This window comes from Vidua chalybeata, chromosome 20 (genome assembly GCF_026979565.1).
Source record: "Vidua chalybeata isolate OUT-0048 chromosome 20, bVidCha1 merged haplotype, whole genome shotgun sequence".
Lineage (NCBI taxonomy): Eukaryota > Metazoa > Chordata > Aves > Passeriformes > Viduidae > Vidua > Vidua chalybeata.
The window spans coordinates 287,691-305,986 of NC_071549.1; the positions used below are offsets into that span (position 1 = coordinate 287,691).

At 57.9% G+C, this 18,296-nt stretch overlaps 2 protein-coding genes across 2 annotated transcripts; one reads left to right on the forward strand and one right to left on the reverse strand.

Annotated features, from left to right (window-relative positions):
- The first annotated feature begins 1,416 nt into the window (after positions 1-1,416).
- NSUN5 (NOP2/Sun RNA methyltransferase 5) lies at positions 1,417-4,727 on the forward strand. The gene is made up of 10 exons (XM_053961255.1): positions 1,417-1,545; positions 1,664-1,786; positions 1,881-2,055; positions 2,133-2,241; positions 2,537-2,675; positions 3,050-3,165; positions 3,483-3,661; positions 3,742-3,946; positions 4,018-4,170; positions 4,296-4,727. Exons 1-10 carry the CDS (start codon positions 1,453-1,455, stop codon positions 4,399-4,401), a joined length of 1,398 nt encoding a protein of 465 aa, XP_053817230.1. The 5' UTR covers positions 1,417-1,452; the 3' UTR covers positions 4,402-4,727.
- Positions 4,728-4,948: 221 nt separating this feature from the next.
- On the reverse strand, positions 4,949-17,523 carry POM121 (POM121 transmembrane nucleoporin). The gene is given in 13 exon segments (XM_053961179.1): positions 4,949-7,373; positions 7,577-7,705; positions 8,557-10,326; positions 10,654-10,824; positions 11,042-11,144; positions 11,553-11,677; positions 12,367-12,437; positions 13,169-13,260; positions 14,152-14,323; positions 14,600-14,680; positions 16,837-17,001; positions 17,247-17,491; positions 17,494-17,523. Coding segments are annotated over 13 exon segments (3,249 nt in total). The 3' UTR covers positions 4,949-7,278.
- Positions 17,524-18,296: the final 773 nt, after the last annotated feature.

The following is an 18,296-nucleotide window of genomic DNA, read 5'->3' on the forward strand; positions in this document are numbered from 1 at the left end:
CCCTGCACACAGCCCAGCAGTGGCTCCTGCAAACTGCAAAGGGTCACCAGGGACCCACTCCTTGGGCCTGTCACCAAAATGCACAACCAGCCTGTGCCAATCAGAAGTCAGGGAATAAAATACCACCACCAAGGTAAATGTTTGTTCCTGCATCCCCGCCAAACCAGGGCTCCTGAATGTGTCTTTCCACAGGTTCAAGTATTGTAGAATTGTGGAATATCCCGAGTTGGAAGGGACCTACAGGGATCATTGAGTCCAACTCCTGGCCCTGCACAGACACCCCAATAATCCCACCCTGTGCCTGAGAGCATTGTACAAATGCTGCTGGAGCTCTGGCAGCCTCTGGGCTGTGAGCATTCCCTGGGGAGCCCATTCAGTGCCCCAGCACCCTCTGGAGGAAGAACCTTTTCCTGATACCAAACTAAACCTTCCCTAACCGTGACAGAGCTCCAGCCATCTCCCCAGATCCTGTCACTAGAATGAGATTCTTACATCCTTTGATTGTTCAGGTAGAAGATGACTGATCCCCAGCACCCACTGCGAACCCTTCAGACCCTGCAAAGCAGCTCTCATCTGTTCCTGGATCCAGGTGTCCCTGGAGCTGGTCGTGCTGGAGTGACTGATCCATCGCACCAGATAGTTTGGGGACAGTTTCAAAGCCATGTCCAGGTTGCTGGGATACTGCCTTATGGTAGCTGTTTTGGGGTATCCTTTACCCTGCATATACAGCTCTGAGCTTCCCAGAGCAGATCCCTCTTTCTCAGAGCAGATCTCTTTCCTGGAGCAGACCCCTTTTTCCAAGGCTGGGCATCCTTTGCTCTGTTTGAGTGCACCATGAACACCACCAAAGTCTGCAGCAAATCCTCACCAACCCATCAGCCACAGGGTACCACAGGGTCTAACAATCAGTAGTAATGTCAATGTGCTTCCACATGCCAGGACCGGATGGGATGTCCGGGGCTGGTGACCAAGGTCACTGGGGTGATAGAGGTGGCTGGGATGGCTGAGGTAACCAGGATGGTCAGGGTGGCTGGGATCACCAGGATGAACGGGGCGACAGGGGTCACTGGCATGACTGGGCTGGCCAAAGTCACTGATGATGGGGTTGTCAGGATGAAGGGGGCGACCGGGGTCACTGGCTGGCCGGGGTGACCAGAGTGGTCGAGGTCATTGTGATGATGGGGTGGCCGGGGTGGGCAAGGTGGCTGGGATCACCGGGGTGACCGGAGTGATGGGGGTGACCGGGTTGGCCAGGGTCACTGCGGTGATGGAGTCGCCCGGGCCCTTCTGCCGGCGCTGCCCGCCTAACAGCGCCCGCACGGTGCCCGCTCCGCTGCGCTGCGCTCCGCTGCGCGCCCTCCTCCCGCTCGGCCCCGGGCACCGCGCCCGGAGCGGGGCCGCGCTCGCCCCCTGCGGCCCCGGAGGCCCCGGCGGAAGCGGCGCGGGGCGCACATGGCGCTGTACAGCGCGGCGGCCGCGGTGCTGCTGGGGCTGGAGCGCGGCGAGGGCGGCCTCAAGAGCCTCGTGTACAACAGCGGCTTCCCGGTGCGCCCGGAGGGAACGGGGCCTCGGGGCGGCCGGGGGGAAATCGCACCCGGGAGGCCGGGGGGAGCCGCGGAGCCCGGCGCGGGCCCGGTAGCGCTCACCGCTGACTGCTCCGCAGCACGTCCGGCAGCTGTACGCGCTGGTGTCCGAGACCCTCCGCTACGCCTCGGTGCTGGAGAAGCTGCTGGATGGAGCCGCGCTGCTGCAGGCCGAGAAGAAGCTGGCACCGCAGCTGGCGAAGGTACGGGCATCTGCGGAATCCCTGGGCCGCGGTGTCCCGAAGCCGCGGGGGCCTGGGGCGGCGGGGCCGGGCTCACCTCGTCCCCTCCCCGCAGGTCTTGGTGTATGACCTGCTCTTCGGCAAGGGGCTGAAGTGCGGGGGCCGGTGGAAGGCCCTGGCCCGGCGGCACCGGCCACGGCTGGAGGCCGAGCTGGCCCGCATGAAAGTGCGGCACAAGGTGAGCCGCAACGAGGACCTGCTGGCCTCGGAGAAGGCGGTAAGCGCCGCAGGTGAGTGGGCTCGGGCTGGGTGGGCACCCTGTTTTGGGAGCAGGGGGATCTGTGTCTGACCTGTCCGGCCCCTGCAGCCTCCCAGGTCCCACGCTATGTCCGGGTCAACACCCTGAAGACTTGTGTGGACGATGTGATCGACTTCTTCAAATGCCAGGGATATGCCTATCTGGGCAAGGCAGCCACGTGAGTATTTCTTTCTGCTATCCCACCTTTCCCAGAATGTCAGCAAGTGGGATGAGGTCTGGTGGGTTGAAGGGTTGCTGAACTTTGTGCTCAGAGTGGTTGGGTTGGGGTCTCTCTCACTCCCCACTCTTAGTTGCTGCCTGTCTGGGTGCTGCCTGGAGCTGGAGAGGAGCTGTGGGATGAAGGAATTTCTCAGCCTGGGCTCTCCTGTGAGCCCTGGGCTCTGCTGTGAGCCCTGGGCTCTGCTGTGAGGAATTAGGACTTTGTATTCATGCTCCCTGTGTCTCATGGACAGTGTGGAGGAGCTGAAGGCCCTTTCTGGAAAAAAGTTCTTGTTGGATCTGCATCTTCCGGAGCTGCTGGTTTTCCCTTCGCAGACAGACCTCCATGACAACCTGCTGTATACCTCAGGACACATAATTCTGCAGGACAAGGTGAGGGAGCTGGGGAGCAGAAAGTTGCAGGGGCAGGAAAACTACTGACAGGGATGAAAGTTGAGATCCTTCCACAATGGCTCAGCTTGCTGCAGCACTTAAGTCAAAGCAGAAACTGTGGGACTCCCCTGGGAGTCTTCCGTTGGCTTCAGACTTCCATTGTTTGAAAGTTCAGGATGAAATCCTGGGGTATAAAATCCCTGTGGGAGTTGGGAGGAGCAGGGGGCTGTGGGTTGGGCAGGGCTTTTGGTGGAGCGTGGTGGTGGCCTTGGCCCTGTGTCATGGTGGTCCTTGTGACCCCACAGCATCAGCCATGCCTGAGGAGAGGCCAGGTGTTTCTGCCCACCCTTCTGACGGTCTTTGCCCTCTTGCAGGCCAGCTGCCTCCCTGCCTTCCTCCTTGGCCCTGTTGCTGGCTCCCATGTCATTGATGCCTGTGCTGCCCCTGGAAACAAGACAAGCCACCTGGCTGCCATCCTGAAGAACAAGGGGTGAGGGCAGGGTTGTGTGCAGGGGTCGAGGGAAGCAGGGAGGTGGCCCTGGTCCCCCCCGAGCCCACAAGAAGGTGGCAGGAGGAGCTGCAACCTGTCACCAACTTAGGCGAGTCGGTCACTTCTGGGCCACTGGAAGGACCTGAGGGGACATGAAGTCACATAGAGGTTCAGTCCCAGCCCCCGGCCCTGGGCCTGTTCCATAACCCTGCCAGAGGGGAGTCAGCTCTCAAGGTCTGCCTGCTCATTATTTGAGTGTTCCTGGGGGTCAGGTGGTCTCTTCATGGCTTGTCTTGGGCACTTGGCTCTGCCTTCAGACAGATCTTTGCCTTTGATGTGGACCCCAAGCGCGTGGCCACCATGAACACGCTGCTGACACGGGCAGGGGTCACCGGCTGCCAGCTGGTCCAGCAGGACTTCCTGACTGTGGACCCCGGGGACCCCAAATACAGCAGGGTGACCCACATCCTTCTCGACCCATCCTGCAGCGGCTCAGGTAATGTGTGGGGCTCCAGCTGCTCACCTGGAACTGGGCTGTGGGTGTGCAAACCCCGGGTGACAGCTCCTCTCCCACAGGGATGGTGACCCGGGGGCCAGGGGAGGAGGTGGCCCCGAGTGCTGAACGCTTGCAGGCACTGGCAGCCTTCCAGCGCCGCGTCCTCAGCCACGCCCTGAGCTTCCCAGCTCTCCAGCGCCTGGTCTATTCCACCTGCTCCCTACACCGGGAAGAGAACGAGGATGTGGTGCAGGCTGTGTTGCAGGAGTGGGGCTCGACCTTCAGGTGAGTCTGGCTCAGGGAACCTGGGGGGCTGTAGGGCAGGGTTTGGTGCTGACCCCCTTTCCATGCTGTAGGCTTGTGACTGCCTTCCCATCCTGGCCCTGCCGAGGATTCGCAGCCTTCTCTGGAGCAGAGAGGTGCCTCCGTGCTTCCCCTGCAGAGACCCTCACCCATGGCTTCTTCGTGGCTGTGCTCGAACGGTGCGGGGAAGGGGCTGCTGCTCCCAGGTGAGAGGGGGCTGTGGGGGACTTCAGCTGCTTCTGGGGGGGGCACCATGGCCAAGGTTAGTGCTCTGGGAACCCCGGGGAGGGTGTGAGGAGGTGTGGCTCAGGCTGTTTGCTCTTGTCCACAGCCCGCTGCCTGCAGCAGCCAAAGAGAACCCACAGCCAGGAGAGGGAACAGAGCCAGGGGCAGCTCCCAAGAAGAGGAAAAAGAAAAAGCAGCGGGTGAAAGACTGAAACAACATTTTCTGGACAAACCCCTGCACAGCTGGGGACACATACTGGCCTGAACACATGTGCTAACTGCAGTCATAGTGAGAATTCTGTAACACCAGAGACTGAGTGCCAACACTGGGACCACCCTGGTACCAGGAAGGGGTGACTCCTGACCCAGGGCTGCCCCTTGCAGCCAACCCCCACCCCAAGTTTGCCCCCAAGGCAATCCTCACTCTGCACCCTGCAGGGCTGGGGTCCTCCAGCTGGATTAAAGGTGGTTTATCATGTTCCCTCTCAAAAAAAATTCACTGTAGGGATGAAGCAGATTAAAAGTTTCTCTCTCTTCACTGTTTTTTCCAGTGTGTTTGTGAAGTCCTGCCCTGAAACTGCCACTGCTCATAGTAGAGGCAAAGTGGGGGCAAAGAGGTGAAATAATAGTAATCCTATCCCTCTCTTTGAACTGGGTGAGCAAGGACACATGAGCCAGAGGGTGCTGCACCTGAACTCCACTAGCACGACCCTGCTCTGGGAATTCCAGCCCCAGGAAACACAAATGGGCACAGCCAAGTGAACACAGTAATTTTATTTTAAACCCGAGACATAAGAAGCAAGGAAACAAAAATCGCACATTCACACTAAAATCCTCATCAGCCACACCAGGAATGATCCAAGTCTTCAGTCAGTTAAAACCCAGCCTTCCCCCCAGGCACAAGGGGTTCTCCCAGCAGGGCCTGTGTGGCAGGGAAGGGACAGCCTAGCTCCTCACGGGTGTGTGGGACTACGTGGGGAAGCTACTTGGGGGCAGCACCCAGAGCCAGGGTGCCCTCAACCTTGTCCCAGCTCATCCCCCATCTTCTCAGAGCTGACCTGGCCAAACCCTGGCACCTCAAGGATGGGGAGCAGGTACTCTCCTGGCCAAGAATCCTAAATGGGGCAGAGGGAAGGACACCCAGGGTCACTTTTGGCAGGCACTAACTAGCCCCTTGCCCTCTGCTTCCTCCAACCCCAAGAACACATTTTCCCAGCCTGGCTGCTCTTGGCCCACTGCACCCTCAGCCATGCTGGTGGGTGATGGCCAGAACGTTCCCACCAGCACCTGCAGGTCCTCTATGTCCCCTTACTACAGGGCTGTGTCCCCTCTGTGCCACACAGAGCCCATCACCTGCCCTTTCTGCTGGAAGAGATGCCTTGACCCTGACACTCAGCACCATAACATGAGAGCTCCTCCTCCTCACCCTCAGAGAAATAATTAAAAAACTTTAAAAAACAAACAAAAAAAAGGTTTAGTCACATCCACATACATCACATTCAAAAGGAAGGAGATGATGAACAGCAGGGGGGAGCATGCTAGAGCCTGCAGGATGCAGCTGCCTTTCCCAGCACAGTGCATTCCCGCAGGCACAGCCAGGGTGGGAATAGCTAAACACTAACGGCTGCGGGGTAGGCAACTTCACTGAACCAAGCTTGAAGGAATTTGAAGGCAATTTAGCTTAAATATAAAAATAAATTTTTATTTTGTTAAAAAATGTTTAAATATTTGTGATTTTTTTTTGGGTTTTTTTTCTTGTTTTTTTTTTTTTTTTTTTTTTAAATTTAGACCTCAGCAAACACACACACTCACACGGCTCGGAGAGTAAAAACCCGGCAGCAAAGCATTTCTGGGAATGGAGTGCCCATCCCTCACCAGGGCAAGGGATGGCTCTTTGGTGACCCCCAGCTCTGGCAGTCTCTTCCCACAGAAGTTCCAATGCAGGGAAGGGAGAAATCCCACCCCTGGCTGGATGGGGACAGGGGAGGCAGCACCACAGTTCCTAGGAGCTAGTAAAACCCACTGGGATAGACATGAGCTGAAAAATGAGAAACAACTTGGATTTGGGATGGAGGGGAGAATGCATCTGCTCTGGACTCCTTCTGTGAGCAATTCCAGAGCCGCCCGAAGTGCTGAAGAGGTACTAGGAGAGAAGGGAAGGGAGTGGAGAGACTGCCATGGTTGGAATCCCCTGTCCTAGCTGCCTTTTAGTCACGACATGGAAGGGACAACGGGACAACTCCCCAGCACGAGCAGCCACGCAGTGATGCTACTGTCAACACCCAATTAGCTGGGGCACGTCTCCCCCCAAGGACTGGTGCCCCTGAAAAAGAAACTCCAAACAGCAAATCCGGCATAACCAACATGCCGCCACACACACGGTTTAGCTCTTCCTCCAAATTCGATTCAGTGAGTGCAGGAACAGGAGCATGGATAAAGCAGAACCGGAGAGCAGGGTGGGGGCAGCCCACAGCCCCATGGAGCAGCAGAGATGGGAGAGGGGTGGGGGGACCCCCATCCTCACCCCGTGCCTCCAGCCCAGGTCCCGGGCTATGGCATGTCCTCAGCTGGAGGTAGCAGGACATTAGGTCCCAGGGGTGTCACCCAGCCACACCCATGCCAGTCACCTGTGGCACCAAAACAGAGCCAGGTTGGAACCAACCCTGGCTGCAGGCATGGGACCATGTTCACCAGGCCATGGGATGAACTATGGGAAAGATTTTGGGACCTGGTGAAGACAGTGTCTGACAGCAGCTCGGAACCACAGCATGTTGCCGGCCAAGCTCTGAGTGGGACATGGCCTTGGGGCTGGCTGAGGGCTGGGAAGGAGCACGGAAACAGCTAGAAGAAGCAAATGGGGAGAAATGTACACATTATTAAACAAGGCAAAATAAAATGAGGGAAAGAACGTTGTGGATATGTACAGAGATGTGTCCAGCCTTTGCTCTGGAACTGTTCAAGTAACAAGAGTTTGGTTTATCCAGCATGGTCTCCAGTGGGTGTCAGGGACTGGGCCTGGTCCCAGCATAGGGACAGCTCCAGTCCACAGCTCCCCACACGTGAGCCAGTGGAGCCCAGCAGCACTAGGGTTACTTTTTGCGGGTGTGCTGCCTCCGTGCCTGCAGCCGTTGGCGAGTGCCCGTCTTGGATCCTGCCCCAATGGAGAAGGTGGGAGTGGATGAACCTGGAAGCAGAAAGGTTGCTCAGACTGCTAGCTTTGGGATCAGTGCGATTTTGGGAGGAACGAAGGCTTGGCATCCCTGAGAGTCCAGCATGAACTCCCTGAACCGTCTCCCAGAAAACATCTGGCCCTACCACTGTCCCCAGCCTAAAGGCACACCATGACCCACGAGCTCTCCAAGGCTGGAGCACCAACTCCCTCCTTACCAAAGGAAGTGCCGACTCCTCCAAAGCTTGAGGCAGGAGTGCTGGGTGTCCTGAAAGAAAGGGTGCTGCTTCCACTGCCCGCAGCTCCAGGGACAGGTGTGCCCTGCCCAAAGGTGGGCGCTGGAGATCCTGGAAAGCAAGACGTCACTGTGAGCCAGGGTTGGCAAAGGAGAAAAAGCCTTTGGGAGCCGGTGGCACTCAGAGGAGGCACAGGATGCTCTCTGGGGGCTGAAGCACCACAGTCCATCCCCCAGAAACAGCCTCTGCTCCTGAAAAGCCCTTTTAATGCAAAAGTTACACTCTCCAGATAATCCCATGGCTCTCTGAACAGCAGGGCCGCACAGAAAGATTTGCTAGGGAGGAACAAAGACCTTGGCCTTTCTAGATCAAGGAGGTGCTCACTGTGTGGGTTTCAGTTCCATGGGAGCTGGGAATATCCAGCAAGGATATGAAGTGTTAGGGAAACCCTGAGAGCAAGCACAAAGTGATGGCAGTTGCTGGTTTGCAGCATTCCAGCTTGCTAAGGCGTTCCAGGTGGGTCTTAAAAGACTCAGATAACCTCAGCTCCTGTAGGACACTTGGATGGGCAGAGTTGGGGAGCTGGTGCCTTCAGAGGGGCCAATGAGCAGAATTTAAGGATTCCCCCTCCCCAGAGGAGCAGGATCCTTACAGGGAGTGATGGGAGTGCCTTCCCTTTGTATGGCAAGGCTCTGCATAGCAGAAGCACTGGCCTCACCACGGCTGTGGATCCTGGAAGCCTTGACAAGATCCATCAGTAATACTACTGCGCCCAATTCTAGAACCTCAAGATGGCCTGTCTGCTCCCATCCCATCCTGGAAATGTTCAAGGCCATGCTGGACAGGACCCTGAGCAACCTGGTCTAGTGGAAGGTGTCTCTGCCCATGGCAGAGGGGTGGATCAACGTTATCTTTAAGGTCCCTTCCAACATGACCCATTCCATGATTCCATAATGACTCACCTCCAAATGCAGGCTTGCTGTTGGGAGTGCTGGTCATGGTGAAGGCAAAGGGCGTGCTCTGGCCCTGCGCTCCCAGTGCACTCTGCGGCAGAGATGAGCCAAAGGGTGTTGCTGCCGGGGCTGCCCCACTCTGCCCAGCCCCAAAGCTGAAGGCCACAGCGGGGGAGCCACTGCTGAGGCCCGGTGTACCCATCCCAAAGGCGCTGGTGGAGGGCCCCGGCTGGGTGCTGGCCCCAAAAGTGAATGGAGATGGGGTGGTACCAAAGACAGTGACACCAGTGCTGCTGCTTGTGGTCTGGGTGGTGCCACCAAAGCTGGATGTGGTGGAGGTGGCTGTTCCAAAAGAGAACACTGAGGTGGTGGTCCCAAATGCTGCCTGGGTGCTGCTGGTGCCAAAGGAGCCCTGGGCACTGGTTGTGCCAAAGGCTGGCTGGGCACCACTGCCAAATGCTGGCTGAGCTACCAACTGTGCTGGGGGGGCTCCGAAACTGAACTGGGGGGTGAAGCTGATGGGGCCAGAAGCAGGCTTGCTGGTGGGCACCTGGCTCTCAGCAGCCCCAGTGCTGAAGGTGAGCTGGCTGCCAGTGCCGGGGTATGGTGGTGGTGGCTTTGCGCTGGCTGAAAAGCTGCCAAAAGCTGAAACGGAGGAGCCGAATGTCAGTGGCGCTTGAGCTGTGGTGGCTGGGGCAGAGGTGGTCAGTGTAGTGCTCCCAAATATGCTAAAGCCCACGGTGCTTGAGTTTGAAGGTACCTGGCCAAAGGCAGGGCCTCCTGGGACACTGGTGGTGGCAGTGACTGTGGCTGGAGGCAGCTTCCCAAACTGGAACACAGGCCCTGAGGTGGCAAAACTGGTTTCTGGGCTGGGAGCAGAGCTGGAGAGGCCCCCAAACAGGAAGGGCTGTGTTGTGCTGGTGGAGGTGGCAGCAGTGACAGTCACGCTGGTGGCAGGGCGAGCAGAAGTAGGCGGGTTCGGTCCAAAGCTGAAGACAGGTTTAACGGTGGCATCCGTGGAGGAACTCTGGGTGGTAGCAGCTGTAGCTGCAGTGGTGAAGATGACATTGGGAAGACCCGTGGCTCCTGCCAGAGCAGCTGTGGAGGCAGCTGTCGGCTCCGAGACCGGCTGTGCCGCGGGTTTGAAGGCGAAAGGAGAGACTTTCACTGGAGATGAAGCTGCAGTGATGCTGCCAAAGATAGGCTTGAATATGGAGGATGTGGAGGACGCTGAGGCAGGGCCTGAGCTTACAGGCATGGTGGCTGTGGTGGAAGTGACAGCCGTGCAAACTGCTGCATTCTCACTCTTTGGCACAGCACCAAAGATGGGCTTGAAGATGGGGGCTGTGGTGGGCATGGCAGTGGGCAGGATGGGCACAGCAGTGGATGCAATGGGTGTAGCAGTGGCCGTGGTAGGCATAGCAGTGGCTGTGGTGGGCACAGCAGTGGCTGTGGTGGGCACAGCAGTGGCCGCAGTCACTGCTGGCTGGCTGGCTGGCGGGGCGTTCAGCATCCCGAACAGGATGCTTGGCTTTGGGAAGGAGGGAGGCTTGCTGGGAGTCTGGCCCAGCTCAGTGAACACAGGAAGGGCTAGGCTGCTGGGGGGTTGCACTACCAGCGCAGGGGGAGCACTGGGGGCAGGTGTGCTCAACAGAGGCACAGGCTTGGTGTCAGCAGAGATGGCAGGTGGAGAGCTTGAGTCCAATGACACAACAGGAGCAGGTGGTGGCTGTGCAGCTGACGGAGGTGGCTGGGATGCTGCCGCAGTTTCACTGGAGTCTGGAAAGCAGAAAGAGCTTATTTACGGACAAGGGAACACCTTCAGAAGCCCACCCTTCTGCCAGGTACCCACCCACAGCTGCAAAGGTTCCCGGAGCTCCCAGCACACCCAGCCCTCCATGGTTACCATAGCCTCGAGCAGGACCAGGGGCTCAGTATCCCCAAAGGTGTCCCCTCAAGCCCTGCATGCTAGCTCTGCTGCCAGCACAGCATTTGAACAGAGGGTTTAGTGAGCTGCCTCATGCAGAGGCAACAACAAGTTCCTGCTGCACCTGCCTGACTCTGCTGGCATTTCACTGTGCCAGCTCTCCTCCTCCTCCTCCTCACCTGGTGTTTTGGATACAGCCTGGCTGCTCTGCATCGTCTTTAAACTGTCCAGAAGTGAGGAGCTGGCCGGGGCAGGAGCTGTGGAGGCAGGCATAGGCCCAGGGGAAGTCACAACAAACACTGGCGGCTTGGACACAGGCATCATCCCTGCAGTGGTGCTGGGGACTGTATCTACAGGGAAACAGCAAGATATCAGGACCCACAACTGGCTGTGAGGAACAAACCCTTAGCAGAGCTTCCCATCAGGCAGGGGAACTGCACCTACACCCTACAGCCCTGGGCAACTTCACCCAGTACAAAGCATGAGATCTCTTCAGCTGGAAGGCATCAAGCGCACCCCCAGACCCAAGCTTGTTCCTACCCCTCTACATTTCCAGCCCATCCTTACCAGCCTTATCCTCCAAGACACTGTTGAACCACTGCAGCACTGCCTTCTTCTCTGCGTCCAGGTCCTCTGAGGTGATGGTGTAGCCCAGTTGAGGTGGCGGGGGCTGCCAAGAGAGAGCAGCAGCAGCTTAGCTCCTTCCCAGGGAAGCGGGCAGAGCCTCTCTGAAGGTGTACTGGCGACTGTCTGTGGTGAGCCCTGTAAAGCAGGTGGTCCTGCCGCAGCTACTCCGGTCCCCAACTCTGGTGGGCTCCCAGTGTGGCACTCAGGGCACGGCAGGCCTTCTCCAGGCCATTACCTGGTCCGGCAGCAGGCAGCACAACCACGTACAGCCCACCAGACACTGGGGCTGGGGAGAGCGTCACTTCCCACTCGATCAAGGACGGGGCCTCCTTCCTGAGGGCAGGCAGGTCAGTGTGCCCCCAGCCCTGCAGAAATTGCAGTGAGCACATTCTATTGCCCATTCTGTTTGGTCCCAGAGTAGGACCAAAGGGGCTGCGAGACAGCGACGTACCAGCACCAGCTGGTCCCCACGGAAAGATGACAGCAACGGGATCTTCCGCTTGCGCTTCCCACTACTCCCCGACGCAGATGGTGGGCTCAGGGAATTCTGCTTCTTCCACACTGGTGACTCCACAACTATAGAAGGAGACAAGTCAGGCTGAGCTCTGGGCAGAGAAGCGTTTGGTTGTAGTGATGGGTCTGTCCCTTCTGACCCCACTCTGGGTGGCCCTGCTCAGAGAGCAGGGCCGGGGCATGGTTTGAAACTAAGGACAAGGTTGTGATATCCTGAAGAGCAACTTCACATCCAGTAGGCCCACGACATGAGGCTGGTGGGGCAGTGGCCCCTTCCTAGCTCCATGGATTGTGCCAACACACTGCCTTACCCAAACCACATGCCACAGCTGGCACTATATCATGGGGCCCATCTGCCATGGGCACAGAGGATTTCCTCTCTGTTTTAGCTGAGGAAGCATTAGAATAAGCTCAGACTGGAATTTGGTCAGAGTGCTACTCATGCCACTGCAGGTTGTGGATCAAGGCTGACACCTGACCCATGCTGGGTTGGGAGCTAGAGCTCCCCCTTGCAAGCCAACTCCCAGGCATCTGCTAGCACCCCAACACTGTCAGCACCCCCTTATCACTTGGAAATCCCACTAGGGCAGTCACTGAGGCCAGCAGAAGCACCACTGCCTTGGGACCAGTACATGCCACGTTTCCAGGTGACCCCTCAAGCCAATCCCACTGCAGACCTCAGCTGCCTCCTGTCCCACTCTCTTGCTTGCACTGGTGACCTGGGTGCAGCGTTAGGGCACACCTACACTTACCTTTCTCTGTCTGCAGCTCCTTGTCTGATTTCACTGGGGTGGAAGCGTTGGAACGATGTGACTCCTCTTCCCTGTGTAAGCAGGAGGGACAGTTATGGTCAACCCTGGACCCAGCCCTGTCCACAGGGAGCAGGATGAGACTGAATGGGCTGAACACTTGCACGGGTATCCCTGGTGTTTATTTGCCTCCTGCAAACAGATCTCAAGACAAAAGCTTTGCCCAGCTCCAGGCAGAGGAATTGCTTCCTGCTCCAGACTCAGCTTGGCTGAGCCTGTGCACCCTCCACAAGATGAATCAGCCTCAGGAGGGTAGCTGGGGGTCTCAGATGGCAGTCACTGCCCCTCACCGGTTAGACCCATCCAGGTGGTTGTGTCAGTTTTAGTTCTGACATAAGCTCAGGCTCCTCTGACTTGGGAAAGAGGAGAACACAGGCTGCGCTTCAAGGCAGGCACTAAAATACAGATCCTGGGATTTGACTTTGACATGGCAAAAATCAGGGCCTGTCTCTTCCTAATGATCCAGCAATGCAGGCCATGCCAATGTCACCCAGCACCATCGCTACTGTGGCAACCTGTGCCCTTAAATCTCTGACCTGGCTTGGGAGTGGGTCAGAGGTGACACAGCTGAGACACGCCACAGCATGACAAGGTGACAGGGAGGCCAATTGACACAAGTGGGTCTGTACATCACTATGTGTAGGAGAGGGGCCCGGACTGTCCCAGCTCCAGTGGAAAGTGCGACCTGTATGCTAAGATGGCTGGGAAAGACTGTTTTCTTGCTGTCTGGCCATCAGCTGATTACCTGGCTTTCTTGAGAGGCCACTCTGGTGTCTGGGGGCGGGAGGACGCTGGGCTGGACAGAGGGGACACGCTCACACCTCTTCTCTTCCAAAGCTGGAATGCAGAGAGATACCAGCAGTAACGTGGCATGGGTCTGGCAGAGAGGACAGGCCCCCTGCTCACCCTCAATAAGCCCCATTGCCCAGGGCCATGGCTGTTGAGCCAAATGAGCTCAGAGCTTCTCCTGCTTCACCACCACTTAAAACTCCCCTCCATATTTTAGGGAGCACAAAATCTGGCCACCCTAAGCTGAATCCACATAAGGAACAAGCAGCCTCCAGGGCTTTTACTGCCTTGGCTGAGCCCAGGGAAAGGAGTACACTGCTGGGCCCTTGCCTTTGTGTGACACAGGTAGAGACCACCCTACTGCTTTGGACACCCTTGTGGGTGGGGCTGTTTTGGCAGGAGCCAGCACTTCCTTACCAGGAGCTCAAAGCAGATGGATTCCAATGCAAGGGTGAGACCCTCTGCAACCCCAGCAAACCCCTCCCTCCCACTGCCTGGAGCAAACCTTTCCTCACACAAACAAAGCTCCATCACAGTCAGCAGGTGGGACCTGGGTCAGAGTGGGAACACATGGCTCCCACACTGCTGACTCCCACTGAAAAGATGTCAGCACAGAAAAACCTGCTGTTTTTTTTTTTTTTTTTCTTCACCTGGATCTATCCAGTCTAGCAGGCTGGCCAAGAAGCAAGAGAGGGGAAAACAGTCTCGTTCTTGGTTTGGTGTAAAAGCAGCAGTACAGCTCAACCTGGGACTCCTCCAAAAACCAAGTAATTTCTGCTTGGCCCGTGGCCTACAGCTCACCTGTTCCCCAGGGTGGTGAGACTGCCAGGTTGAGCCACACTGGGTTCAGACACACTGCCACACCAGTGTCTCCTCATGAGCCCAGAGCTGGGATCACATGGGTGATCCCAAAAGAATGTCAAGATACAGTGTCCCTACCTGTGTGAGGCCCCGGCTAGAGCTGTAGGAGCTGGCAATGGCATTGCGGATGGAGCTGGGGATCCCACCAGCATAGGTATTGTTGAGGGAGCTCATGGAGGAGGTGCGAGACCTCTTGTTGGAGCAGTCATCTGGGCAGTGTGAGATGAGGCCCCGCTTCAGAGAGCCTGGCCTGGAGGGGAATGAAGGTTTGATGAGCTCCTCACCTCTCCTGCCCACCAGTCCTTCTCGTGCATGGCAGGTGGAGGAAGGAAATCCTGCTTAGAAACAACCCTCAGCAGCAGCACAGCCTTGCTGTCACAGGGTGACAGACTGAGGGCACAACCACAGTCTTTCTTGCTCTGCCCTGAAGCCAGGCTCTGCAAGCAAAACCCAAGTTCCCTTTTCCAGATCCCAGACATTTGCTCCCTCCCATTCCAGGAGTTGCTTTTGGCTGTTGGGCACTTACTTGGGTATGAGAGAAGCAGGGGCACCATTGGCTATCAGTGGCTCAAATGCTGATTGCCCACTTCCACTGCTGTCGTGGCGCCTGTGGGAAGAGAGTGTGAAAGCCTATGACAGTGTGGAAGCCTCTCCCAGCCTGGGGAAAGGCAGGCTGAGTACCCAGAGAGTGATCAAACCTTGCTTTCTTCCGGGCACCCAGTACTCAGGACAGATCTTTCTCCCACCTACACCCTACTGCAGATTTTCTCTCCCTGTGGGCCTGTCCTCACTGACTCTCACCCCAAACACCAGGAGCTCCTCCAGCTGCCTGCTTGGCACAGGAGTTTCGTGTAAAAAAAAAAAAAAATTGCTTAAATCCATTACTGTAAGCCAAATGTAAATCCATTACTGTAAGCCAAAATACTTAAAAAAATTAGTGGCTCAGTGTTTCTGACCTGAGCTCTGAAACTCCCACCTCTGACCTCTTCTTAACCAGTGCCTGGGACAGTTCAAGTCAAAAACTGAATTCCCCTTCCCACTATGATTTCACGAGGATCTGAAATGCCAACATCACAAAAGACACCCTGCTGTAAAGTGGAACTGGAGGTGTAGAATAGCCCTGTCACTTGGTCATTTGGCCAGGTGTTCCCCTCAAGCCCAGGGCAAGCTGACCCCAAGGCACAGGTGGTCCCACACTCTCCAGCTGACACAGCTCCTTTCTGTCCACCAAGGAAATCTTCTATCTACAAACATTCCTCGTCTTGCCAGACATTAATGCCTTCAAAATTGGCTTTTGTGGCAGAGCTGTGTATTGGCATATTACAAAAACAGTTTAAAGAAAAATACTCTGAGCTGATCTTGTCTGTGCACCCATTCTGTTGTTGTCCTGATTGGCTCTTGTGGGGCTCAGATCCAATGAGCCAAGCATTCAGAGATGGGAATTCAGTGCTGAAGGAGGACGGTGTGCCCTGCTTTATCCTGCTCTGCTCCTAGGCCACCTCCAGCAGCAGCCCCAGTGCAGGACAATGTCCCAGGCAGTGCCCAAGCAGTGTCTCAGCTCCCTATCCCAGCCCAGATGGAAGAGCCTCCATGGATACAACTAGGAAGGACAAGGCAACTGTTGGAGCAAATCCAGAGAAGAGCTACAAATTCAGTAAGAGCGCCTTCCCTATGGAAGCAGGCTGAGACATCAGGGGCTGCTCAGCCTGAAGCAGAGAAGGTGGTGTGGACATCCCAGCAGCCTTTCAGGATCTGAAGGGGCCTGCAAGGAAACTGGAGAAGGACTGCATCAAGAAGTGCAGTTATAGGACAAGGGGGAAAGGCTTCAAATTGAAAGCAGGGAAATTTAGGTTGGATATACAGAATAAATTCTTTCCTCTGAGAGTGGTGAGGTTGTGGCATAAGCTGTCCAGAGAAAGTGTGGCTGCCTCATCCCTGGAAGTGTCCAAGCTAGGCTGGACAGGGCTTGGAGCAACCTGGTCTAGTGGAGGGTGTCCCTGCCCATTACAGAGGGTGGCAATGGATGAGCTTTAAGGTCCCTTCCAACCCAAATCATCCTGTGATTCTAGGAAAAGCAGGAGGGTGGGATAGCAAGGCAGTGCTGTAGCTGGGTGGTTGGAAAGGCTCTGGCAGACAGCGGCTCTCAGGATTTACTCCTTGTCCTTCCTATGGACACTGGCAAAAACAAAGCACCCTCCCACCTTCGAACTCAGGGATGGAAGTTGCTGACCTTGAGTAACAAAAGCAGTAGACAGTCTCATTTACTCTCTTGTTTCCCCTCCCTCTGCTAGATCAGGTCACAAGGGAAGTGCTTGGAGCTCTCCAAGTGCAATGCTTCCACTTGGCAATCCCATCTCTCCTGGGAGCCTGGGGCTGACGGAAGGAATAGAGCCCACAGCAGACACCAACATTTCCCACCATGCTTTCTCAGTCTTCAAACCCCTGTGAGGAGACAAGCCACTTCCCACCCAGGCTTCCCAAAACATATCCCAGCCAGGCAGGGGAACACACTGGACCCACACCTAAACCACATTCCTTCAACTGCAAAGGAGGGCTTTTAGACGAAGCATCAAGGGCTGGGTGATGGATCAGGTGTGCTTCCTCTCTGCAGTTCACTTCTCACAGTACCTTTCCAGCCCTGACTCCAGGTCTCATGGGGCTTGGCATGCTCTAAGACACATCCCATTTGTCACCTCTAGAGCAAGAATCCCATTTGTGACCTTCCCAACACACTGGCTGAAACTTGAACTGCTCCCTTTTTACCTTCTTTTGTTCTCCTGATCATTCCCAAAAGTCTGGTCCTCCTCATCCTCCTCCTCCACAGCCCTTTTCCTGCTCTCCCTGATGGCATTCAGCACAGTCTCCTTTGCACATGGGTCAGGGCTGCTTGTGGCTGGGAAGGCCAGAGGCGAGACCAGCTGTTCTAGACTGTGGAACAGAGCAGAGTGAGGTGTGAGGCAGGCTGGGGTCCTCGGTGTGATCCCCCCACAGAAGGGAGGACACAGCTCCCCCCTGCAGCCCTTCCCGGAGGTTTAGATAGCACCATCTCCCCCAACCACATGGTAGCGCTCAGGATGGGATGCTGCTCCCGGGCACAGCACAGTCGGCTGAGCGCTCCCCACGGTGTGTCCCGGTCCCCACCGTGGCTGATAACCGGTCTCCCCGGTACTCACGCCGGGGAGCGGGCGATGCCGACGGCCGGCGGGGCGATTCTCACAGTGACGGGGCTGCGGAGCGGCCCGGCACGGCGGGCCCAAGGCGCGCCGCGGGGGGAGCCGCCCTCCCAGCGGGCGGCGGGCAAGCACAGCGGCACGGCCGGCCGGGCATCAGGCAGCGGGTACCGGCGGCGCGGGGCCTGCGGCCGGCAGCGCGGGAGCCTGTGGGGACAGAGCGCGGTCAGCACCTCCGACGCGGTCTGGGGGGGAGCTTCCCCGTCCGCTCTACCCCCATCTTCCCCTCGTTTACCCGGGCTGGGGGCGACGCGGCGCGGCGCTCGCGGCCGGGCCCCCGTTGGTGGCGGCTTTGCCGGGCGGGCGCGGCGCGGGCGGGCCGGGCCGCATGGCGCACCAGGTGCCCGCCGCGCCCAGCGCCGCCACGCCCAGCAGCGCGCTCCGCAGCAGCAGCCAGGCCAAGGCGAGCGCCAGCGCGGCGGCCGCAGCCACGGCCAGCGCGGCCCTCGCGGCCCCATCCCGCCCCCCGCCCGCCATCGCCGCGCGCCCGCCGCTCCCAGCGTGCTCTGCGGGACGGGGCGGGGCGGAGGCCGGGGCGGGGCTTAACGGCAGGGCGGAAGTTTCCCGGTGGGCGGAGCTTAGGGTGAGCGCGGCCGGCCCTCGCGGCGCGTACCGCGGGGGCGGGGCTCAGGTGGAGGGACACGCGCAGTAGGCGGGGCTTCCCGTCTCAGCGCGACGAGTCCCGCCGGCATGCGCGGAGGGGGCGGGGCCCTTGGGCGGGCGGGGCTTAATGGGGCGGGGCGAGCGGGCCCGGCCCTCTTGCGTCAAGGCGGGGACCGGGGCTCTGTGGGGCGGAGCGCCCGGGGCGAGCGGCGCGGGGCGGCCGGGCCCCGAGACAACCGGGCCCCCGGCAGCACGGCCGGGGCCGCCTCCGTGGGCTCCCGGCATGCTTTACGCGGGGCGGGCGGGGCTACTTGCGGCACTTCCCCCGGCCGCCCCCGTGAGCCCTAAGGACACCCCTGTCCTCCCGTCTCGTTCCCCGGCCACGGTCTC

Bases quoted from the DNA above. Each gene is read 5' to 3' on its own strand.
- NSUN5 (XM_053961255.1), top strand. From the start codon at position 1,453: ATGGCGCTGTACAGCGCGGCGGCCGCGGTGCTGCTGGGGCTGGAGCGC. The intron at 1,787-1,880 runs GTACGGGCATCT...CCCTCCCCGCAG, and splicing joins TGGCACCGCAGCTGGCGAAG to GTCTTGGTGTATGACCTGCT. The intron at 4,171-4,295 runs GTGAGAGGGGGC...TCTTGTCCACAG, and splicing joins GAAGGGGCTGCTGCTCCCAG to CCCGCTGCCTGCAGCAGCCA.